General features: G+C 37.3%; 1 protein-coding gene across 1 annotated transcript in view; it reads right to left on the bottom strand.

Moving 5' to 3' along the window:
* LOC104887255 (formin-like protein 20) overlaps positions 1-25,805 on the bottom strand; it is a 28,278-nt gene extending 2,473 nt beyond the window's left edge. Inside the window, 15 exon segments of the mRNA XM_010671857.4 lie at positions 2,878-2,994; positions 3,078-3,149; positions 12,999-13,093; positions 13,969-14,050; positions 14,144-14,194; positions 14,307-14,387; positions 14,836-14,877; positions 15,064-15,162; positions 17,496-17,567; positions 19,674-19,803; positions 20,100-20,697; positions 20,700-22,890; positions 22,973-23,194; positions 23,272-23,975; positions 25,191-25,805. Coding sequence (XP_010670159.3) covers positions 2,878-2,994; positions 3,078-3,149; positions 12,999-13,093; positions 13,969-14,050; positions 14,144-14,194; positions 14,307-14,387; positions 14,836-14,877; positions 15,064-15,162; positions 17,496-17,567; positions 19,674-19,803; positions 20,100-20,697; positions 20,700-22,890; positions 22,973-23,194; positions 23,272-23,975; positions 25,191-25,263 — 4,629 coding nt within the window. The 5' untranslated portion in view covers positions 25,264-25,805.
* Between the last annotated feature and the right edge of the window lie 829 nt (positions 25,806-26,634).

The raw sequence follows: 26,634 nt of genomic DNA, 5'->3' as shown, positions 1-26,634 counted from the left end.
TCAATTATAGCCAATCTCATCCATCAAAATGCAGCATTAACCAGCTGAAAATATCAGTGTCACAATCCAATAGCCTATGCTACTTCGACACTCAAATTTACCCTGTGTACACAAAACTTTGGACAACCCAACACATCGTCCCCATCAGATACTCCACATTCCAACACTTGTCAATTTACTAAAGGAAAACAGAGGAAAGCTACGACACAACTCACTCTTATTTTCGTTATGTTGTGTTTTCTTTTATATTGCTATGTTCCTTTTACAAATGTTAGATGGGATTCGTCGTCACGTTGTTAACCATGTTTAGAAACATGATACACGTAGTTCTTCTCTTGAATGTAATTTTTACTCAATACAAAACACTATCCAAGAGAAGTTGTGATCCTTATAGGCTATAACTAATAGCCTAACTCCATCCATCTGGTATCATTTTGCTACGTTGTGGACTGGTACAAGATTTTAGGAGATGCATGTGGAAGTATGGTGACACTAATGAACCATTGAATCCTACTAACATTTAGTGGCACTTTTACAACCTCCACATGACAGCACCAGAAGAAAAAAAGTGTAATGAAACATTAACCTATGATGCTCGGACTTGGGTACGAGTGTCAGATCCTCGATATCTCAAAATCAAGGATTCGGAGACATGTTTTAGAAGGTTTAAAAATTGGACTCAGGGACACGATAATTTTTACAGTTTAAGTAGTCAATTTTAAATTTAAATTTTTGGAAATATGCTTTTCTTTCTATTAATATATAAGCAATAAATAGCTATAAAATTACAGTTTTTTGCTAAAATGTATACTTATTCAGTTCCTCAAATTTAGTATAGGAAAATGAATAATATATTGACTGCATGGGAAATACAAACATTGTTACCTAATTCCCCCGCGAATTGGCGAATTGAGAAAAGCGAATTATGGGCGGTTTTAGTTCATTTTTTACCCATTTTGGGCGAATTGGCGAATTCGAAAGGTGAATTAGGTAACACTGAATACACATACAGTAATAATATAAAGAAAGTATTTCCCAAAAGTGGGCCCACACAAGATAAGAAGTCCAAGTCCATGTCCAAGTTATTTGTTGAAGCCCACGCGAATACCAACTTTCCCTAGCAAAAGTAATAAATAGTACCTATCTAAGTTGGGGAGTGAGAAAGGCACTCAAAGAAACAAGAGAAAGAAAAGAAACGCATAAAAAAGAGAGAGAGAAGAAGAAAAACGCGAAAAGCACTCGACCTCCAGAAATGGCTGCCAGGGGAAGAAGGAAGCGCCGAGTCCAAATTCATCTACCCAGGTTCGTCCGTTGTTCCCTGTCGATGTCGACACTAAAGACGGGTAAACCAACGAGTCTAATTCACATCCATTAACATAAGAGAAAAATAAGAGATGTTTGGATTGAGAACCTAGACCAAGAAGGTATGGATTGAAAACCAATTTCAAGGAGGTATGGATCAAAAATCCTATACTAACTAATGCATTTTGTTCAATTAAGGAATGAATTATATTCTACTCGTACTGCTTGGTTTAGTCATGGAATGGGATACAATTTCAGGAAAAAAATTGTACGTTTCTTTATGAGGCACAAATTTTGCTGGGCTCATTAATTTGTCGCCCACTTCCCTTGCACCAGTTCCAAATCCCAATTTCTCCACTCCTTCACTCATAAAACAACCCATTTCATGCCTAGTCACCCCATTTTTAGAACATACTTTTTCTTCTCATTCCTTCAGCCCGAAAGCCTCTGTCTGGCTTTACTCACTCAAGACCCAATTTCTTAACCTAGTTTCTAAAACCCAATTTGTTGACCAAGTTCATAGATCAACTCACTTGTAATTACGTGCACCTAGCTATCAAAACCGAAGTCAACTTACTGTCTTTCAACTGCACACCAAAATGAACCGCACTCCCTGATATCTTCCCACGAAAACTTCCAGGATCATAAAGCCAGTAGTACTATCCACCTAGAAGACAAGGTGGAAATTCGGGTGAAACCACCACAAGAAGCCAGAGAACTCACCAACAAGGGGCTCCAACGCATTGAAGTGATGGAAACTTAGAAACCATTGTTGTCAAGGCCGGAAGTTCAGCATCGATTACTATCCACCTAGAAGACAAGGTGGAAATTCGGGTGGCTGGTAATGCAATGACCTAAGCCGCCTGGCCTAACGGAAGGTAGTATAGTAAGTTGCATAGTAAATAATTAGTAGTAACTTGAGGAAGACAATAGATGGGATAGAGTATAAAGTGCGAAAAGAGAAGCAGATTTCCTATAGACATAGGAGGAGAGAGAGAGAGAGAAAATCTAGTTGAATAATGTGTTCCTTTCTGTAAGAATTTGTGAGGGAACAAGCTTTCAAAGAATTGCATTTATCCTCAAATGCTATAATTTCCCAGATTATGAATCTTTAATCTTCTTCCTCTTCCTCTAATGTCTGCTTAGCTATGACAGTTCATAAGAAATATGACGTAACCAAGTCTCTCTCTCTCTCTCTCTCTCTCTCTCTCTCTCTCTCTCTCTATCTCTATCTTAAGTCGTTGGGAGGTATTACTTATGAATTAGATTTTTGAGGGGTGAGGTAAGATTGAGTTTCCAAGGGCTGAGGGGGTTATCAACTGTCAGACTTCAGCGAAAAAAGGCTAATAAAACAAAGGAGTGAAATCAACTCCATTCCAAATAGAACAACCCCCCCCCCCCCCAAAAAAAAAAAAATAGAAGTTACAGCCCTGCAAAAACGAGGACGTAAAAGAAACACCCGAAGAAACAAATCTAACAGTACCAAGGACAATGGCAAAAAGTAAATCAAAGACATGCAACAGATGTCATATCCTGTAGAGCAATAAAACTATCACACACACACAAGATCAGTACCTTGCAGAAAACCTCAGAAACAGGACCATCATTTTCAGATGCAGCCAGCTCCTGCTTAACCTTTTCCAATCCTTTGGTTATAGCCTGCATTTCTTCTGCCAAGGACTTCAATTGTATCTGAAATGAAACAAGTTGTGACTCAACCGATATGCAAAGATTTATCATAAAGTAGTGACAACTAATAACAAAATGCAATGAACCTTTGTTGCAGCTTCAAGGCTTAGAAGCTCTTCATGAAAGTCCAACAGTGTTGGTAACTTCTCTGCTAGATGCTAGAAACAAAAAAAAAAAAAAAAACAAAAAAAACTCACAGTTTTAGCTACACACACAAACAAACAAACAAAAAACAAAAAAGAGCAATGTGATTGTACAGATCAGTGTTACATGGAACGCAATTCAAATCGATACAGGGTACAGGAATGGGTACGGGGAATGCTACCCCTAGTATTTCGGTTACGATAGGGTAAGAAATAAATAAAATATATATGAAACTCTTTATCAACAGCAGAAATTGAAAAATTTATATAAAAAGCTATTGATATGTAAAATCTTAAACGCTAGAGAATGCAACTAGAAAGGTATGTGGGGGTAAAGTCTTATTTGTTTATTTGTTAGAAGAAATCGATTTGAATACAGCTGTAAAGCCCCACACATTACAATCCCTTTAATTTATGAGTTGACTGTTGACAGCAAAAGATGAGGAAAACCTAGGGCTAGAGCTACAGAAGACTAACAGCCCCCACAATTAATATATCTTTTACACTCCCTTCTCTTTCTCTGTCCTCTACGTCCTGTTTAGCTGGCAACATACATGTCTCCGAAGAGTACTCAGAGCCACAGGCTTCTTTCCATACATCCTCGGGTGAGTTGCAGGTCTAAGTAAACGGGTCGTGACCTAGAGCGATTTGGGTCGCATTCCACCCGTGATTCGGAACGTGCGACCTGTTTCGTGGTATGGGGGTCCGACACGCGATCCGGGTATCAATATTCAATGGTACAGCTGATAAAATATCAGCGTGTAAAACTAAGTCCAACACCAGTAGGAACCACTATTATTCTCTCATGAAAATCAGCTAATGGGTTTTACAGAAAACATAGAATATGTAGCATACTGGCACAGATCCCATGCAACTTCAGTATATGCAAGCATGCATCCAAATGAACCTAAAAGTTCATACTCTTTACATCTGAGGCCCAAAGCGAGGCGAGGCGCAAGGAGATGGTGTGCACATCTCGTAGGCGACCAAACGCAGATCGGAGAGAGAGAGCAAGACAACTGCCCTGAATAAGTTTGACCGGCGACCAACACCTGCAGAAAGTATCGGAGAATGTTCGCCAGCGTTGTCTGTCATGGTCAACGAAGCAGTGGCCAATTGCTTTCCACTCACAAACTAGAGTTTCTTCAGAATTTGGCGGTTCAATTTAGGTTTAAAAATGAACGCAATTATATTGGGGGTTTTGCTCGAGTTAGGCTCTTCAAGGCTAGTGTAATACCCCATATTTTTAGTATTTATTTAAATAATAAAATATTTATTTTATATTTATTTTCTAAAATAAATATTTTAAGCAAAGGGTATTTTAGTATTTTCAATGATTTTTAATTATTTTGGCGGAATATGGCGCCAAAATTGAATTTGTTAAGCTTTTGGTATTAAATCCTAGTCAAAAAATTTCAGAAAACCAAAAAAAAAAAAAAAAAAAAAAAATATTTTTTTTAGGGCCATATATTCCTACGGGATTTATGGTGAATGGAGGGAGTTTTGTTTCCTATAACTTCCAAATTTATGATGGATAGTTACAAATCTTGGTTTAATCCCTAATTTATGGTGAAGGTTACAAACTATTTAATTTTTGAAATTAAGTACTACCTATTCTACTCCTATAAATACCCCATACCTTTAAGCCATCTTTTCCACACAAAACTTTGAAGAATCATATTCTCTTACTTCAAAGTTCTTCTTTCTCTTCCTATCTATTCTAGTTTTATATTTCTTATTCAAGTTTCAAGTTTCAATTTTCTTTGGTTTAAGAAAAATATTTCATATTTCTTACTCAAAAATATTATGCTCATGATAGGTCATTCATGTTTAAATTCATGATTAAGTTCATGTGGTAAATTGCTTATTGGGTGGTTATGAGAAAGCTCAAGTATAAGATAAGTGAAGATACTAGTATTGTTGTGCAAGATCAAGGTACGTTATGTAGCTAGATCTTTTAAAATGTGGTTTATATGATAAAGTTGTTTATTGATCTAATGGTTGGATTGGTTTAGAAATTTAATTTGAAATGGTTAAAATATTTTATTATTCACTCTTGAAAGTGAAAAGAAGGAATGATTTTATCAATCATTTTATAATAGAAGTTTTGTTATCTTTTGGAAAAATTAAATTATTTTTACAAGGAAAGGTTGATTGGTTTTTATGAACTTTGAATGTTCAAAAAGTTGTTTATGAGGAAAGGAGGTTTATTCATGACTTACAAGTCATATTATTATTATTTCCGCTTGATTAATATCAAGAGATTCAAAGTCCACTTGTTGGCAATTATAGTTACCCCTTGATATAGCTCCGTGATGGGATGACTAGCTTGGGGGGTGTGCACACTTAGCAAAATAGAAGGGGTGATAAGAAGAGGAATTGTTTTCAGATTATTTTTAATCCAAGTGGTTTGGAAAGAGTTTGTTCTTAAAAGTTATTCTTGAATTATTATTCAAGTGTTTGGAAAGAGTTTGTTCTTAAAAGGTTATCTTGAATTATTATTCAAGTGTTTGGAAAGAGTTTGTTCTTTTTCTTGAATTATTATTAAGTGTTTGAAAATAGTTAATTCTTAAAGAGTTATTCTTGAATTATTGGTGATGGAGTTTTCGAAACGAAAAAATTATTATGAACAAACAAATGTGTTACTTATCTAGTACATTTCATACTCAGTTTATACTGACGCGTATTTCCTTTTTCCTATTTGGCTTTGCCCTGTTTACCTTTTTGGTAAGCAGATTTGCAGGTGAATTTTGGATGTGCATGAGAGCATACTAGGAACGGGATCTTCACCTAGATTAGAGTGTTTCATTTATTTTGAGTATTGAGACAATAATTACTTTTATTAATAAAGAAGTATCATTATTTTTGGTTAAAGTCTTCCGCTGCAAGTTATTTTGGTTAGTTAGTAGTTGGTTGCCAAAAGCGTGTTAGTCACGTGGCGGTAATACTCCTAAATTACTCAAATATTATTTACTAAATTATTTATTTAAAAGTGAGTAATTTGGGGGTGTTACAAAGTGGTATCAGAGCCTAAAGATAAAGTTTTTGTCATGAACCGCCGTGAGGCTCAGAATGTTTCTGAGGTAGTAGTTGGAACCTTTTCCATTAATTCTCTGTCTGTCAAAGTATTATTTGATTCAGAAGCATCTCATTCATTTATTTCTAGCACTTTAGTAGAAAAGCTCCAGTTAAGCAGTCCAGTGTTATTTCATTAGATTTCATTGCCATCAGGGGAATGTTTAATTGTACTATTGCATAGTCAAGTACCTTTAGTGATAGTTGGGTGAACTTTCATCCGACTTAGTTGAGTTTGCTTGTCAGACCTCGATGTAGTTTTGGGGATGAGATGGTTGGGAAGATTAAGGCTCAGATTGATTGTGAGGCCTAGAAGTGTCCTTAGTTGGTCCAAGAAAGAAAGGGTGACTTATAGGAAGCTTGGGAAGGAGAAGGGAATGAAGATAGTGTCTGCGATGAGAATTCAATCTTATGTGAAGAAGGGGTGTCCGTTATTCTTATGTGGAGTTCAGAGGATTGAAAAGGAAGATGAGAATAGGGAGATCCCAGTCGTATCTGAGTTTCCTGATGTGTTTCCTGAAGAGATACCGGGTGTGCCACCGGTTAGGGATCTTGAGTTCACCGTAGACTTGATGCCAGGAACCGGACCTATTTCAAAGGCTCCTATAGAATGTCTCCAGCTGAGATGAAAGAGTTAAAAGTTCAGTTGGAGGAGTTATTGGAAAAAGGGGGTATAAGACCTAGTTCGTCTCCTTGGGATGCACCCGTATTGTTCGTGAAAAGGAAAGATGGTAGTTTGAGGTTATGCATTGATTACGGGAGTTGAACAATGTGACGATCAAGAATGAGTATCTGCTTCCGAGAATAGATGATTTATTTGATCAGTTGAAGGGAGTGGGAATTTTCTCGAAGATAGATTTGAGGTCAGGTTATCACCAATTGAGGATTGTTGAGGGTGATATTTCTAAGACTGCGTTTAGGATGCGTCATGGTCACTTTGAGTTCACAGTGATGCCATTTGGTCTAAATAACGCACCTGCAATGTTCATGGATTTGATGCATAGGATTTTCAGGCCATACTTGGATAAATATGTGGTTGTGTTTATAGATGATATTTTGATATATTGGAAGGTTAGGAGCAGTCATGACTGCATTTGAGGGAAGTTTTGTCCACCCTAAGAGAGCATAAGTTGTAGCCAAGCTCTCTAAGTGTTGAGTTTTGGTTGGATGAGGTTGCATTTTTAGGACATGTTATCTTAAAGGAATGGAGTTTCAGTGGATCCTGCTAAGATTCAAGCGGTGCGCGAGTGGCCAATACCAAAGATGTGTGTGATATAAGGAGTTTCCTTGGGTTAGCTGGTTACTATCGAAGATTTGTAAAGGATTTCTCGAAATCTCGAGACCAATGACTAGCCTGATGAAGAAGAATGTAAGTTTGTTAGGAATCCAGAGTGTGAGGAAGTTTTTTTTTTTGAAGGAAAGGTTGACTACAACACCTGTTTTGGCTCTACCTGATGAAAGTCAGCAGTATGATGTTTATAGTGATGCTTCGAAATTTGTTAGGGTGTGTATTGATGCAGAACCGGAAGGTCATCGCTTATGCTTTAGGCAGTTAAAACCATATTAGGTGAATTATCCAACCTATGATCTTGAATTAGTTAATAGTGTTTGCTTTGAAGTTATAGCGAACTACTTGTATGGGGAACGTGTAAGTTGTACACGGATCATAAGAGCTTAAAGTATATTTTCACTCAGAAGGAGTTGAACATGAGGCAGAGGAGGTGGTTGGAGTGATCAGGATTATGATCTCGAGATCCAGTATCATGAAGGGAAAGCTAATGTTGTTGTTGATGTATTGAGTCAAAAGTCGAGTCATTCGGTTAATGTAATAGTGTTGCCAGTCAGTTATGTGTCGAGTTTTCGAAATGTATTGAGGTACTAGAAGAAGGAGGTGTTAAAGAATTGTTGGGTTCTTTGTCAGTTCAACCCTCAATCTATGATGAGATAGGATGAAAATTAGAAAAGATTCGAGAGAAGATCCAGGATGGTCAGGATCGGATTTAGATAGCCGATGATGGAAGTATTCGTTCAAGGAGAGGTGGTGTATACCAAGTAATAGAGAAGAGTTGAAGCGGAAATTAATGGAAGAAGTCATAGCTCACCTTATTCAGTACACCCAGGTGGTGATAAGTTGTATAAGGACATGAACAAATGTTCTGGTGGCCAAACATGAAGCGAAGGTAGCAGAGTTCGTGGCTAAGTGTCTCACATGCCAAAAGGTCAAGTTTGAGCACAAGAGGCTGCAAGGGAAGGCTCAGTCTCTGGATATTCCGAGTTGGAAATGGGTTTCTATATCAATGGATTTTGTGTCTGCATTACCAAGAACTAAGGCTGGAAATGATACAATTTGGGTAGTGGTAGATCGTTTAACTAAATCTGCAACTTTCATACCTATGAAGAATACTTGGTCGATGGATCAATTGGCTAAAGCATATGTAAAGTGGGTGGTGAAATATCATGGTGTGCCTAAGGACATTATTTTTATCGTGATTCACAGTTCTTATTCAACTTTGGTAGAGTTGTTAGAAGGCTTTGGGACTAATTTTTATGAGTAAAGCTTTTCATCGGCTACAGATGGACAAAGAACGACAATTCAGACTTTAGAAGATATGTTGCGATCTTGTGTTATGGAGTATCAGGGTTCGTGGGAGATTTCTTGGATTTATAGAATTTTCCTACAACAACAGTCATCATGCAAGTATTGGTATGGCTCGTTTGAGGCTTTATATGGTCGGAAGTGTAGAGTCAGTCTGCTGGAATGATATTAGTGAAACTGTGGTGCTTGGAGCCGAATTCCTCAAAGAGACGGCGAAAAGGTGAAAGTGATTCAAGAAAAGATCAAGTGCTAATAAGAGTTATGCTGATTTGAAGCGAAGGGATGAAGAGTTTCAGGTTGGGGAGAAGGTATTGTTGAAAATATCTCCAATGAAAGGGGTGATGCAATTTGGGAAGAAGAAAGTTAAGTCCAAAGTATATCGGGCCATATGAGGTGTTAAAGAAGTCGAAAAGTGGCATATAAGTTGATTTGCCAAATGATTTAAGTCGAGTCCATGATGTTTTCCATATATCTCAGTTAAGGAAGTATATTTCGGATGTGTCTCATGTGCTGCAACCAGGCCATTGAATTAGATGATAGTTTGACTTACGAGAAAAACTGTAAGAATCCTTGATAGTAAAGTTAGAAGTACTCAACTTAGGATGTAAGATTAGTCAAAGTATTATGGTAAACCATCATATTGAGGAAGCAACATGGGAAGTTAAGCGGATATGCGCAAGAAATATCCGGCGTTGTTTTCGAGGTTAGTTGTCGAGTTACGGGGTCGTAACTCCTTTTAAGGGGGTAGAATGCGATAGAGTTTCGCGCTTCTACTATAGTTATGCATTTTAGCATATTTTTGAGTCATATATGCATTTTAGACATGAGCATTTGAGTCAGAAACTACAATTTTGAATTTTAATCCGTTTTTGGAAAGTTTATGACTTTTTGTCTTAAGTTTCGAGGTCGAAACTTCTTTTAAGGGGGTAGACTGTAATACCCCTATTTTTAGTATTTATTTAATAATTAAATATTTATTTATATTATTTTCAAAATAAATATTTTAAGCAAAGGGTATTTTAGTATTTCATGATTTTTAATTATTTTGGCGGGAATATGGCGCCAAAATTGATTTGTTAAGCTTTTGGTATTAAATCCTAGTCAAAAAATTTCAGAAAACCAAAAAAAAAAAAAAAAAAAAAAATTTTTTTTAGGGCCATAATTTCTACGGGATTATGGTGAATGGGGAGTTTTGTTTTCCTATAACTTCCAAATTTATGATGGAGTTACAAATCTTGGTTTAATCCCTAATTTATGGTGAAGGTTACAAACTATTTAATTTTGAAATTAAGTACTACCTATTCTACTCCTATAAATACCCCATACCTTAGCCATCTTTTCCACACAAAACTTTGAAGAATCATATCTCTACTTCAAATTCTTCTTTCTCTTCTATCTATTCTAGTTTTATATTTCTTATTCAAGTTTCAATTTCTTTGGTTTAAGAAAAATATTTTCATATTTCTTACTCAAAAATATTATGCTCATGATAGGTCATTCATGTTTAAATTCATGATTAAGTTCATGTGGAAATTGCTTATTGGTTGGTTATGAGAAAGCTCAAGTATAAGAATAAGTGAAGATACTAGTATTATTTGTGCAAGATCAAGGTACGTTATGTAGCTAGATCTTTTAAAATGTGGTTTATATGATAAAGTTGTTTATTGATTTATGGTTGGATTGGTTTAGAAATTTTTTAAATGGTTAAATATTTATTATTCACTCTTGAAAGTGAAAAGAAGGAATGATTTTATCAATCATTTTATATATAGAAGTTTTGTTATCCTTTTTGGAAAATTAAATTATTTTTACAAGGAAAGGTTGATTGGTTTTTATGAACTTTGAATGTTCAAAAAGTTGTTTATGAGGAAAGGAGGTTTATTCATGACTTACAAGTCATATTATTATTATTTCCGCTTGATTAATATCAAGAGATTCAAAGTCCACTTGTTGGCAATTATAGTTACCCCTTGATATAGCTCCGTGATGGGATGACTAGCTTGGGGGGTGTGCACACTTAGCAAAATAGAAGGGGAGATAAGAAGAGGAATTGTTTTCAGGATTATTTTTAATCCAAGTGTTTGGAAAGAGTTTGTCTTAAAAGTTATTCTTGAATTATATTCAAGTGTTTGGAAAGAGTTTGTTCTTAAAAGGTTATCTTGAATTATTATTCAAGTGTTTGGAAAGAGTTTGTTCTTTGTTCTTGAATTATTATTAAGTGTTTGAAAATAGTTATTCTTAAAGAGTTATTCTTGAATTATTGGTGATGGAGTTTTCGAAAGAAAAAATTATTATGAACTAACAAATGTGTTACTTATCTAGTACATTTATACTCAGTTTATACTGACGCGTATTTCTTTTTCCTATTTGGCTTTGCCCTGTTTACCTTTTTGGTAAGCAGATTTGCAGGTGAATTTTGGATGTGCATGGAGCATACTAGGAAGGGATCTTCACCTAGATTAGAGTGTTTCATTTATTTTGAGTATTGAGACAATATTTACTTTTATTAATAAAGAAGTATTATTATTTTTGGTTAAAGTCTTCCGCTGCAAGTTATTTTGGTTAGTTAGTAGTTGGTTGCCGAAAGCGTGTTAGTCACGTGGCGGTAATACTCCTAAATTACTCAAATATTATTTATTAAATTATTTATTTAAAAGTGAGTAATTTGGGGGTGTTACAGCTAGGTTTGCTTTAATTTGAGAAATTTCTTTTTTTGAAAAAAAAAATTCAAATCAGACCTACACTCTCTCACGCCTCATCGCCAAGAGCGCTCCAAGTGGTACGCCTTGAGCCTCCCGTAAGGCGGCAACAGCGCGCACTTGGCGTCGCCTCTCGTGCGTCGCGTTGCCTGACTAGTTGGATGCGTTTTGGCTAGCGCCTCCACTTGCCTAGCACGTAGGCGAGCTTTTTAAAACTAAGCTTTACATGACTAAAAAAATCAACTTCTGAATTCGAGGAAAGTTATCCAAACAAATTAAATAGCAAATAGCCATTATTTCCAGAATAATGGCGATAGACATATGATGTTCAATATAATAAACAACTCAATTTGCCTACAATGATCCCAAGCTATACTTGCAAAAGAAAGGTCAAGTTTTATTTATATCAAGACATTAAAAAGCAGAAAGGACTGCTTTACATGCAAGCCCCTAGGATAAGTAAAAAATGGATTAAGTATTATAAAGTGATTCAAAGAGGACAGTCAGCACAAATGCATGATTACTTGTTGAATACGGAAGAGGAGGTTCATCCCTACATTTCCTATTATTATGGTTGAAAGATCACAGACAGCATAGGAACAAAACACAAACACACCCAGCTGAAAGCTGGGCTGCAAAGTTGCAAACCACTTAAGCAGTAGATTCAAAGCCACAGCAAGGAGGTTCATCTCATAGCAATCCCCATGTCCACCATTTCACAAGGCAAAAGTCAAAAACCTCATATTGGATTATTTGGTCCACCTCCTATTTAGGTTTGTAGTAAGACCTGACTGACGATCATTCATTCCTGGTCCAAACCACTTAAACAACTGGTCCAGCCTAGTTTCAAAACATGGGGAAGGGAAGAACTGGAAACGTCCTTTAAAAGGAAAGATGAAACAATACGAATTCCAGGAAGTCAACGTCAATTATTTTGACTTGGGTTTCACAATTACCAATCTGATAGGATTTTTGGAACAACCCAGACTGGAGGAGGCCATTGGACCCTAGTCCAGCACTGTTCTTGAGACATGGGTAGAAGTGTGAACTGGAATCCTCACCAGTTACTAGAGCATTAAACAAACCAAAAGGAAAAACAAAATGAAAATGACTTTTTTAATTAAGCCTCAATATGGAGAGCTTCCGCGTCAAGAAAGACTGTATTTTTATACATGAAAAAACAAAGTGCGGTTATCTGCTATGAACGAAAGCTAACTAGCTAAAGAATACTTCTCATATTATTCATCATATAACTCCCTCCCTCCCTCCCTCCCTCCCTCCCTCCCTCCCTCTCTCTCTCTCTCTCTCTCCCCCCCTCCCCTCTCCCTCCCTCCCTCCCTCCAAATTAGACATTTCATTCTGTGACAATGATGCACAAAAACCTTTCTATGTGATTGCAGCAGGACTAGCTATTTCGGATTTCAGTATAAACAAGCTATAGACATTTCAATGGCAAGAAAAGAGAAATAAAACTTCAAAAGAACAAGGACATACCTTGCAAAGATAATGCATAAGTGTCATCCTGCCATTCGTTGCACGAGTATCCGTAAGTTTTAGCAGACTATCCAACTTGAACCCAACTGCTGATCCTGCATGAAGAGGTCAATAATTATCTAAAGATTTACAGCTCTTAATAAACAGCAACCAATTTTACAGAGCTTATTTAGCCTAGTTCCAAGAACTTAACTTGCTCTTATGGTCAAGGCTTCAGATTAACATTCATAGATTTGATAGCATATATGGTACAAGCATCAACCAAAATATAAGCAAGAGAACCCTGTCAATAATGGTAAATTAAGCCCCTTATAGATTAAAAGAACAATAATGAAAGGTATAGAAACACGTTGAAGCAGAACAGTTTGTGATTAGTGGAAGGAGATAAGAAGGTGGGCTTTATGTGCCATGACTTGTCCGGCAAACCATTGATTCTTGGAGTACGAAATGCAATCAAACTAACATAATCTCACAGAGAACACATCAAGTCATCACATGTAGTCCAATAATATACATCAACCACAGTACTAAATGAGAAGGCAAAAGAAAAGCATGTAGGTATTATATTGATGAATTTGATGGAGACGGGAGATGATTTGCAAGGGGTCTCTCAGCAAACAACCCTAAGCTGAGAGCCAATATGTCAGTAATATTCTAAAATATAGAGATCAAGAGGCTGCATAATCGTAGATATGCTCAGAAAGATCTGAGAAATAGACTCTCAACAAGTCTGGCTAAAACAGTGTAAATTGCCACTCCTCCATTATGCCAAAAAGCAAGGGAATGAGGAAAAGAAGAAAGCCTTAATCACAAGTCATATCCTTTCCGTAGAGATCACAGACTGAATTTGTAGAAAGAAGAAAAATTGAAGATAATACACAAAAACCAAGCAGGATAATGTATAACCTGTGATACATGATACATCATATAATTATTTGATTCAATCTTGAAGGGAAAAAACTTTTCATACCCCGTGCAGTTCCAGAATTTAACAGATTCCCCAGATTGAGAATCATCTTCATAATATCTTTCAACTTCGCACCATTTCGCACCTAATTGACAGAAGAAAACATGAGAGGAGAGATCAGAACATACACCAGAACAGTAAACAAGTGGCAACAGTGTATACTGCACAAATATTGTACCTCCTCACATGCAGAATTTACAGTATTCAAACTCTTTTTGAACTCTGAAACCTGCAAGAAGAAAAGGTGTTCAATGACACAATTTTCATGCAGTACACTAAAAAGGCCACAAATGCATGCACAGAATGGAGCAATTATGATGCAAAGCACCAAACAAAAGAACCTGTGTGTTAAACTGTATCTTGAACAAAAATACTCTTAATTTTGACTCCACCCGCGGTGCTTTCATGAGCTCCAAAAAAAACTGAAACAAAAATTAATCCAAGTTAGCAAAACCAACAATCACAAGTGTCCCCCTTCAAAAAGATTAAAAAAATCAGAAGTGTCCCATGTGAAGAGCGTAAAATTCACAGAAATAAAACGAATGACCAAGGAAAGAGAAGAAATCATTGGAAAATATCCAAGATCAGGGAAAGAAATTTAATATTCATATAAAAGAACAATGCAAATTTATTTTATTTTTTCATTCTCCATTATTAATGGCAAGAGAGTGTTTGCAACAGGTTTTGACCATTGCATTAAGTCAGGCCTTGAATTTTCAGATCAACACTAATATGCCAAAAAACATAACTACACCATCACTCAGAAAAAGCATTTCTCGGCACAATAAGAAGGCACAGATCTCACAACAAAAAATTGAAATCAATACATGAAAAGTTCTAATAACCAGACAGAAATGAATATTTACAGACCTGCTCACACTTTCCCAGCTTCTCTTTGTCACCCGGGTAGTTCTATAAGACAAGCAAAGACAGTCAGAAGTCAGAACAACAATTTCAGCAAAAACTTATCAGACTCTGGCATGGAGGATTTTTAATCACGCAAAAGAACCTTTTTCCTTAAAAAGATAATTGTGATGAAGACTGAAGAGTAGCACCAACAATGTAACATAACAAGAATATTCCAATCTATAATCAAACCTTAAGAAGATCCATCTCCTCTTTAGTGGGACAAAACTTTATTAGGTTTTCCACCTGATCACCATCCAAAACTGACTCATCCAAAGCAAGTGCTGCAGCCTGCAGAAAAATTCAAGGCAGCACCCACACTTAGCGTGGCATGAGTAAGAGTAAATAATTGAAACACTTATCCATTCGCAACTATTTCCCCCCAAATAGTGTTCCTTAAAAGATTAAGGAAGGTGAGACAAGAAAGTAGCCACATAAAATCATCATTGGCTAAAAAATGAGGATGCGAGGTGCATATTTTCTAGCAAAATCAATGTGGATATTTTCAACTGCCGCAAAAGAGCAATATTAAAAATATGAAAAGCAAAGTGTGTCCCAATCCCAATTGTCAATAAAATCAACCACTAGTCATCCAAAGGTTGTGGAGCTCTTCATCAACCAAAGTTAAGAGTGGCGTAACACATAGGAAGAATTAAATCATCATAAAATCAATTTGCTCAATGATATCAATATAAATTTGAAATTTCATCCAAGTTCAAATTTTGTTTCACATCTAAAGCCACACATCAAGTGAAGGCTTTCCTAGAGAGTCAAGTAGCTATTGCAGGATTGGCAGCTAAGCTTACCTATTTTACTAGTTGTATACATATGCTAGAAGAATAATGGAACTGAGGGCCATCATAACAGCATTGATGGTCTTTAAAATCTAGAAAGGTTGAATAAGTCAATATAAATCTTAAGAGTTATTGTACTATAAGATAGAGTTCTTGATTTGAACACTCATGTTCTATTTGCTTGTGTACAAAATGTTGTTCTAAATATCTTTTGGGAATTGTCGTTCTTAGTACCCCCAAGATGATTAAGGAGTAAGAAAAAGTATACTGGGTTATCATTATCATCATATGAAGTCCAAGGACAGCACAGATACAATTTTTTCTTTATGAATGTTCAGGTGTGAAACATGCAGGTTTTGAGAAGGGTAAAAAACAAGGATTTCCCAAAGTACTTACTTACAAGTACTGTGGTTCGAATGGCTGCTAGTGTGGTCGCAACCGTGAATTTATCTAGAATTCAATTGGTACTTCCAGTGTGAATTATGTACAGCTTAATTGCCACATTATTTCGCATCGACTACCCTTTTGGCTTTCAATTACGATCATGGGTATTTACATGTCCTTTGGTTCCTTAAGAAATCATTCATTTGTCTAAACAAAACAGTTTATCCATCGACAAAGTAACAATAACAATAGTTTGTGTGTTAGAAATGTCACCAGATGTTGAGAAACCACACACATGGATTACCATTAGATGTGAGAACAAAACGTTAACCAATGGTAATGGTATGATTCGGCAGGTAGGATATCATGCATGGCGGCATAGGTACATGCATAAAAAAAACACTGAAGAACTTGCTTTTCTTTCCACCTATGAGATTACATGCTTGGGTGTCATGCTTTTAACCAGAAAAAACTCTTATATTACTAACCCTTAACTAAACTAACTAGCCTTTTATCTAAACATATTTTAGTTGTGAATCGAAGTTATCTAAACTTATTGGTCCCTTTTTTGAGCTTTTTCTTTATCTAAACTTACATGACCTTCTTGGACCTTACATAACTTAACTTTCTAGAAACTAGTTTATAAGGTGAAAAGAACAAGGCCTAGCATGGTCCACAAAGTCTAATACTTTTATATTCCACTTTTCCCTACTTCTACTTAAAGAGGGAAACTTTAACTGAAAACGTAATACACCACACAATGACTAAGAATTCCATGATTCCGCTTATCTCCAAACGGTTTTTATAGCCTTTACTATTCAAAAATTGCAATTCTATAAGAAGCTGCAAACCCTCAGTGTTCATCAGCCAGAGGCAAAAAATTACTATCAACCTCATGCAACATGCCTCAGTCACAAGCTCAAAGAATACTAACATGTTAGTCTTTGCATTCTCAACTGGAGTGCCAGACATAACAATAGGTCAAGGTTTATTTGGTCTATACCTATATTTTAGACAAAAAGTAACATATCTAAGATATTCCACTTCTTGGTACATATCAAGATTACTCTTATAAAGATGTAAAATATCCCTAAAAGTCAATAGAAAAACCTTAATGTTGTCGAATGTTATCAACAATTCTATCTACAATCAGGTATTTCAATTGGATACATGTCATACATCACCAACTAGCAAAAAGAAACTTGAACACAATAATAGTAAGTTTAAATCCTCCCTAACACCAACATAGAATGGTAGGTATACGGTCAATTAACTTGATAGATATAAGGATATATTTATCTCAAGAGACGGACATATCAAATTCAAATAATGGATCATAATTCTCCTAATATACATGAAGCACAAACTTGCTAACTGGAAAGCCATTACAATAAAATGCATCACTAAACGCTATTTGGCGACATATGGAAAAAAATTATATCATACCATCATATCAGGGAGTGGCATCTTAACCTTTGTAAGCATTATTTCAGTGTTGTTAACCCTTCTGAGGTCAATCTGCATCATTTAAAATTATAATCACAATTAGCTTCATATAACAAGCAAAAAACAAAAGGCAAAGACAGTGAGCACCAGAAAGGTTGAACACCCAGTTTTTACAGTGACATGATTTTGTTTTATCATTCTGTCCAAATGTACTCTAACAACAACAATAGTCCCTTACACATTCACGTCTATTACTCAAGTTGGAGTTTTCTCACCAATCATCACATATACACACCAGGAAAAATGAATTCTCATGAGAAATTTCAGTCACTTCCTTGTTATGGGAAAAATAATGCCTCCTAATATCCAGCCCAATAAGTGCAAACAAGAGATGAATAACATACTGAAAAGACAAAAATGAATTGAGGGTTCAAAGGAACAACATGATGTCATTTGCAAATTGCAAGGTACACAATTGAGTTGAATCTACCATTTATTTTTGTGGGTACGGTGTGAGCAAGGGGTGGATCCAAAGTAGGTTGAACCCACCGCACCCACAAAAAAAATCTGGAAAAAAAATTATAAAGGAAATAGGCTGAAAATCAAAAATAAAAACCGGTTATAAGAAAAATGCGTCATAAGATATGGCTCAAACTTGCTTGGCTCAGTGGTTCAAACATATGTAATTTGATTCTGTGTCCATCTTGAATGGTATCCCTTTCACAATTGTACTTTAAAGTTTTAATTTCTTCCAACTTTGTGTTTGTAAAGAGTAATATCTTATTTGATAAAATTAATATCTTCCTAATTTTTCAGTATTTATCAATCCTTTGGTACCTGTGTATCTTTACAAACCCAAATACTGCAATAATTGCTAATTGTATCACAAATTCAGAATCTTTTGCTCATGTCTTCATGTGCACTGCAACAGTGCTAATTACAAAAGATGAGCAATTCATCATAATTTTGTTGAAAAATTTTAAACACTATACTGATAGAGTAATAGATAGTCCATCTTGAATGGTAATTTGATTCTGTGTCCATCTTGAATGGTATCCCTTTCACAATTGTACTTTAAAGTTTTAATTTCTTCCAACTTTGTGTTTGTAAAGAGTAATATCTTATTTGATAAAATTAATATCTTCCTAATTTTTCAGTATTTATCAATCCTTTGGTACCTGTGTATCATAATTTTGTTGAAAAATTTTAAACACTATACTGATAGAGTAATAGATAGTCAGACAGAATGATCGATTATATGTCTTATTTGATAGTCTTCTGAAAAAAATAAACCAATGAGTTAATTCCTAGATCCAGTTGCAATTCAAAATTTGAACTATGTATTGGAATTTCTAATTTATTCTCTTTGACTTATTTTTGGACGACTCCGAACCCCAAGTGGGTCAAATCCTAGATTCACCCCTGGCATGAGCCTTCAGCCTCGTCCAAAACTATTACTTGCTATCCCAAAACCATGAGATTATTCTCATCATATATATCAAGTATTATGAAGACCAATTATATCTCAGGAATTACAAAAAAAAAACATATTCCTTTCAACCTAACAAAAAAAAAAAATAGTTTGCAGCCACACCAACATAACATAGAAGTTCCATTGTTGATTTAATTATGGAACATGATAGCTATAATCCATTTTATATAAAAAACTTAATAAGCTTACTTAAGAAAGTGAGAAGCAAGATCTATCAACCGTTTGTTTACATAAAAATATCAAATGAACTAATGAAGAAACTAGGTAGAGTGAATAGATAAAACGCATACTTCATTAGCTTTCTTCAAAAACATGATGGTAAGTGATTGTACAATTTATTACCGAGAAAGAAGGAAATCTTACAAAGCAAAGACACATTGCGGCATTGCTGGATCTTTATTTTCATTGCCAGGAACACCAAAAGATGTAATTAGGCAATTATAGGACAAGGACAATGATAATTGCTATCCTGTTTAGAGGGTAACAGTGATATCATCCCACAAGTGATGTATTGCACAAGTGACTCATACACAAACAGAAATAGAGCCTCCAAAGTCCAAACTGATAACCCAAAATTTCCAAGAAGTGTAATAGAGCAATCGTGCAGATGCTTGTACAGTTATGGTCAAAAATAGATATCAGACAAAGCAATTAAAATTAATAAATTAACGATTCTATTAAATTACCACGTGAACAACTTCAGGTTTGGATCCAGCAGCCTTCTTCTTTTCATTAGCTTTCCCTGCTGCACCAGCAGGCTTTGCAACTTGATTAGAGAAAAGCTTCTCAATCTCTGACACATCAAATTCTGCAGCACTGTGATAAAAGGAATGGCATCAGTGTTTCTGCAACAAAAATAACATCATCCCTAAAGAAAAGTGCGTGATCTATCCATCTAGTATCCAAACTGGAACTCTCATCCAAAAGGGAATTATGATCAACCATCTTGAAGACTTAAAAGATAAAGACAAGGTAGAAATACATGACCTCTAAATATCTTAAATGAATAACAAAGGCATTTAATATGCAAAAGCAAAAATTGACACATGGTAGGAGAATGAAAACTTTGCATGATATTTCTCATAAAAAAAAAAAAAAGACGATTACAGTACATTTGGGGACCTGCCGATCTTTGCAACTCTTCCCATACGCTCCCTTTTATAACCCTTGATACTTTAATCCAATGCAAGGGTTTAAGTGAAGATTTTTTCATTTGAGCTCCTGGTGTTGCTCGTCCATAACCCCTAGCCATACCAAGCGGAGCACTAGGTGCACCAGGAGTAGTTTTTGGGGGTGGCGGTGGACCAACTCCTGGTGGTCTTGGTGGTGCCGGAGGACCTGGAACACCACCTCCAGGGGGTGGAGGTGGAGGTGGTCCTCCTTGACGCATCGGAGGTGGAGGTGGGGGAGGGCCTCCACCCCCAGGAGGTGGCGGAGGTGGGGGAGGGCCTCGGCCCCCGACAGGTGGCGGAGGAGGGGGAGGGCCTCGGCCCCCGGGAGGTGGCGGAGGAGGGGGAGGGCCTCGGCCCCCGGGAGGTGGCGGAGGAGGGGGAGGGCCTCGGCCCCCGGGAGGTGGCGGAGGAGGGGGAGGGCCTCGGCCCCCGGGAGGTGGCGGAGGAGGGGGAGGGCCTCGGCCCCCGGGAGGTGGCGGAGGAGGGGGAGGGCCTCGGCCCCCGGGAGGTGGCGGAGGAGGGGGAGGGCCTCGGCCCCGGGAGGTGGCGGAGGAGGGGGAGGGCCTCGGCCCCCGGGAGGTGGCGGAGGAGGGGGAGGGCCTCGGCCCCCGGGAGGTGGCGGAGGAGGGGGAGGGACTCGGCCTCCCAAAGGTGGTGGAGGAGGAGGAGGTGAGAAGGGGCCTCTACCCCCAGGAGGTGGTGGTGGTGGAGGTGGGGGAGATGGAGGAGAGGTTCCACAAAAAGGCGATGGTGGTGGTGGTGGTGGTGGTGGTGGAGGAGGGGGAGGGGCTTTATAAGAAGGCGATGGTGGAGCAAACACCACCCCACATCCACGAGGAGGTGGTGGAGGTGGTGGTGGGGCAGGTGGAGAAGGTGGTGGATATTGTGGGGCATCTTGAATAGGAAAAGATGGAGTACTATATGCGTGATTAAAAGGTGGAGGTGGAGGTGGAGGAGGAGGAGCTACTGGGACAGCTTTTGTAGAACAAGGTGCTAGATTTCCACTTGAAGCAAAAGGTGGAGGTGGAGGTGGAGGTGGCGGTGGAGGTGTAGGTGATACCCTCTCGCGTGATGGAGAAAGTGAAGAAGGTGGAGGCAGAGTTGACAAAGTAGAGTGCGGGGCAGCAAATCTTGGAGGTGGAGGTGGAGGTGGAGGTGGAGGTGGAGGTGGAAGAGATGGACTTTGACTTCCTAACACATCAGAGGATGGGGTTATCAATGGCGGTGATGAAGGTGCAACTCTCAAATGAGTGGAAGGAATGGGTGGTGGAGGAGGGGGTGGCGGAACCTGAGACATGAATGAAACTACACTTTGTATATCAGACAAATTTAGAGGTGATGTTGATGATGATGAAGAAGCTGGAGATTCAGAGACATTCGCCAGCATGTTCTGCCGCCTTACGGGGGGAGGAGGAGGTGGGGGTGGAGGTGGCGGAGGTCTTCCTTGTGGTAGCACCTCTATAGTTGGGTTATAGGAGGAAGAGGATGGGGGTGAGGGTGCCATTGTTTCTTTTTCAAGCTCATGAGACTCTACTAAAGAGTGCGAGGATGGAGCAGCCAAAGCTGAGTGACCGAGAGAAGAGGCTTTAGAACTGGAAACTTCTTGGCTAGACCCATCATCAGGAGTTTCACGGTGAGAAACTTTAGCAGATTCTACAGGTTTTACATCCTGAAATTTATGCAGGCGTCTATCAATACCAGAAGCAGCAAATCCAAGATCAGAGCTGCCAACACGATCTCTCACTTTGCCAACAGCACCAGGGTCTTTCACTTGATTTTTTGTACATCCTAGAGAAGGTGGTGCACTGTTGACCCGGTTAGGTGGATAAGCCACATGCATGGAATTGGTGTAAGAGCCTTTGTTTGAAGGTATCCACCGATGCTCAGTTAGTTTTTGCTTGCCGGATTTATCCCCTGCTGTCTCTTGCAGTTTCCCTCTAAGCTTGACCAAAGCTGAATCAGAAACTGACTTCTGGTTGAATGTGGGTGGCCTTTTGGGTGAAGGTTGCAGGACTCTCTCTTGTTTTTGCTTAGTAACATCACCATTCAACTTACACTGCGGACTTTTGCAATCTGACCTCTTCTCCACTTCCCCATCTTCAACAATTTGCTTTGTATCCAACCGCTCCACCATGCTGCTATCGAAAAGATCGACCTCGATATTCTGCTTGATGAGTGTATCTGAAATCAAAGTCATGGTGTCTGCCTCTATATCCTGACCATCCAAAATTATGTCTTCATTCTGATCATAGCAAACCTCATAATGTTTGTGTTTTCCTTCATCCAAAAGAATATCATCCAAGGCCAATTTAACATCTTCTTTCTGATTCGTGTCATCCATAAGAATGTCTTTGACTGCATTAAGATCAGAAACAACATCCCGGTGCAATATTTTGCTCCAATCATCCAGGCCTATATCCTTTACTGCTTCAAGCTCCACTAATACTTTTGAATCTGGTATGTGAGCTCCTGTTTCCGGTGCACAATCTACAAATGCAGGAGGCTCTCTATCCTCCTTCCGCCCTCCGCCACCTCCTCCTCCTCTAATAAAACTATCATGAATCAAAGGGGGATCCATATCAGTCTTCCCATCTTGGGCATCAACAGCATTACTGAAGATCTCTTCGGCTTCAAAAAATTCCTCTGGTGAAGCACTATCTGTTTCATTGTCATTATCACTTTCTACTTCTGTGGATACAACTGGAACTGCACCAACGTCCGAAAAGAGTACCTGATACAGATAATAAGTATGCATTCAACCCCCGTCGCTTCACTTTGGTAAAAAGTCACATCAAAGAGCATTTACGACTTACCTCTGCTTTAAAGTCCTTAGAGAACTGATCCTTTGCATCCCATAAAACATCAACTTCTTCACGGCTAAGAGACAAAATGTTTGACCGGACAAAGGATGAATGAAACATAATTCTGAACATAATTTCTTCCCGTACAAAATCCTCACATAGATGGACGCATTCCAATACAATATCACCTTGAACACGACAACGAATATCTAATTTTACCAAAAGACATTCTGTCTGCAATCATAAGCAAAGGTTAGCTCTTTGAACCTATTAAATCACTATCTGAAATTAGGGGGGGGCCAAAATTTTACCTCTGAATAGTGCGGAACCTGTTTAGTGGTGTTTAAGGATGAAAATAACAGCTTAGTACTTCTACTAGATTTTGTTAAAGGGTCCTGCCCATAAACACGAACCACTGGTCTGCAACCTTTGCCGCCATCAAACAAAGGAAGGACTCGAAGTATTAAGCAGTCAAGAATGAGCAGTGTGTCAGAAGGAGGCCAGTCAGGGCCTAAATTTCTTCGAGATACATACTGAAGATATCTCATCTGCGAAGGCTGTGGGTTTAAAGGAGACAAAAGCTGAAGAAGCTCCTTTGAGGCCTGCCTGTACACCATTTCAAGTGTTTTTTGCTCACCGTTATACTGCCTTCTGTACAAAAGGAGACCAGCAAGCATAAAAGCAAGAACAGGCCAACCTCCTCTTTCACAGTGCATCAGCAATACATTTTGCTGTCCCTCCAATGACAACCAGCTCTCACTGGAACGTAGGAAGTGGTAAACCATTTCTAAGGGAAGCAAAGGACATTTTTCATATTGCCGAGGATATTCCATAACTGTCATATCATACTCAGACAAAATGTCTGCAATATGGCTCCTTCGATCTCCTTCTCTAAAGTTGAACACCATGAATGAAGCATCTGGATAGTGGTCCTGTAGCTGTGCTACGATACCACCGAGGTATTCCGTGTACTCATCTTCATCCAGTACATCCGTGGAGAAGCAACAATCAAACACTGTAAAGCAATTAAAAATTGTATTAAAGCAAAAGAACCCAACTAAATAGAAACTTTTTGCAGGAGCAGAAACAAAACATAACTGAACATGCTCAACAGCATAGAAAGCTAGCTGAACATCCTCAATTCCTAAAACTTGCCATCTACTATCTAGTATCTACACAGTGGTGGATCGATGGATTCATTGAACCCAGTGAATTTTTGAAAAAGAAAACTGCAGCTTTTTTATTAGGAAAGAGAAACAAAAAAAGAGATTAATTATTTATTCTATGTGCTAAGCTTACATACATCCCTGAAGATCACGGGTTCAAATAACCTATACGAACTCCTTTTTTTTCTTTTTCTTTTTTTGTCCCACTTTTTTGGACTTCACAGCTTTCTGACTTTTCTGTTCTATCTCAATTTCTTTTCCCGAACTCTCTAACTCTATACCTCATAACTTTTGATGGATTTAGATTGGCATAAGAAAGCTAATAGTACATTGCTATATTTTGAGTGAAGTTCTAATATTTTATTGTGGTAATGTAATTTGAGCTATAAAAACTCAAATTAATTAATTGCCACTATTGTAATATTTAAAACAAAAAAACTTGTTATTGCACTTATGCACCCTCGATTTATTAGTTGAAATTCAAATTATGGTTTCTGATTTCATTGTAGGTATTAATAAATTTGTCTTGCGCATTTGAGGTCTCTGAACCCAGTCTAAAAAATTCCTCGATCCCCCACTGGGTCTACCTCATCTAAGTAGAATTAAGTATACCAGACTAACTCAAGGTCATTTAAATGAAAGCTACATAAAAAGACCCAAGCTCTAACAACTGAAAAACCTCATAATCTGCATATTTTAACCCTTTTAATCTCCCTACTTCAATAACAAGCTCTTTGTTAGCTAAAACAACGAGCATTTACAGCAAGAAATCACACGAAAGCAAAAAAATCAGCTCAATTATGCAAGATTCAATCACAACGAAAATCACCAACAACCAAAAATGACAATGACATAGAAGACCCGATATGGAAAACATATCTGACCCCCAGATTTTGCATAGAATTTAGCATATATGGAAGCTTTTCAGCTCCATAATCGATAAAATCTAAAATTCTCCAACATTTTAGCCGAATTCCAAACCAACCCTTTAAAAACTACCAAAATTCAGCCAAACAAACCCAGAAAAACACGATCAATTAAACAAAAGAAAATGAACAACTTACCAAAAACACGCTCAGATATTTCGAGAAGCCGATCAGGTGGCTTACGGTAGAAAAAGCGGCGAAACAGCGCCATTGGATGGCGCTATTTCCCTGAAATCGAACCCAAAACGGTTGTTTTTGTTGATTTCCGATAAATTTCAAACCCTAATCAGATCCAATCAATTACGATCTCAAAATTAAGGAAATTCCCAAAATTAACACACACCCTCAATTCAATCAGATGAATTGATCAAATCAAGAAACATTCAACCCAAAAAAAAAAAAGAAGTTGGGGAAGTATGTATTGACAATGTATACGGATCGAAATTGGGGGAAAATTTAGGGATTTGAATAATTAAATAAGAATGATTGTTGCATTAGATGAAGCTATGAGATGATGGGAGGGAGAAGGAAAAAAGGTATTTTAGTGTGGACTGAAAAAGAGGATACACTCTCTCCCCCCTTTCTCTCTCTTCTCCCTCTATTTTTCTTTTCTCTTCTGGAAAAATAAGAGAAACTGGTGGAAAAGTTGGTATTGTACACGTGGTAAGAAAATATGTGTGTTTTTTACAGAGAATTGGGGTGGAAAAAAATGGAGATGACGAAGTTTTTCGGCTGGATAAAGAAGACAGGATGATGTAATGTAGAAAGAGAGATAAAAAAGGAAAATATTTTGGGATTATGTTAGAACAATGTTTTTGGGTAATTCAATTTAAATTTATTTTATTTTTATTAGTTTTGTGTAACGGTAATTTTTTTTTGGGTCCAATTAGGAAGATGTAATTGAGGGGAGATGTGAAAAAATGGTGAAGATTTCACTGGAAAAAAAAATAAAGATTGAAAATTTGGAATATAATTTGTTATTGTTTTTGGGGGTTTTAAGAAGGATATTAATGGGTTGTATTTTAAAGGAAGAAAAAAATGTCATAATTTGTTGGAAGAAGCATGCCTGATACATATTTGTGTGGGTTGTGGGTCAATAGTGAAACTATAAGATCTATGTAAGAAATATTCATGTAGAAATTATTACAATGATAGCAAGTCATGCCACACAAATACACAATAGATTGACTAGGGGTGCTAATTAGGACTAGTTAACAGATTAGGTAGGATCGTGTTCGGGTTCAGGTTAATAATAAACGAGTTGAACATGTTCCAATCCAAACCTAACTCGTTTATTAAACAGGTTACAAAACTCGACCTTGACCCAACCTATTTATTGAAGAACTTACCCATATAACCATTTACATATTTATTACTATTAAATTTTTATTAAAATTTTTTAGTTTTCAAAAATAAATTCACTTAAAAGTATGCATGATTAGATTTTCTTTTCAATTTTTGTGTTCAACAATAAGTATTTTTAAAAATTTTCACCAACTTTAACACATCTTTTTAGGAAATTTATATATTAATGAGTTAAACAGTCAAAGCATGTTAATTTTGGGTTGAATATGTCAACCTT

This window comes from Beta vulgaris, chromosome 2 (assembly GCF_026745355.1).
Source record: "Beta vulgaris subsp. vulgaris cultivar EL10 chromosome 2, EL10.2, whole genome shotgun sequence".
Classification (NCBI taxonomy): domain Eukaryota; kingdom Viridiplantae; phylum Streptophyta; class Magnoliopsida; order Caryophyllales; family Amaranthaceae; genus Beta; species Beta vulgaris.
This window is presented reverse-complemented; position numbering and strand designations above follow the sequence as displayed.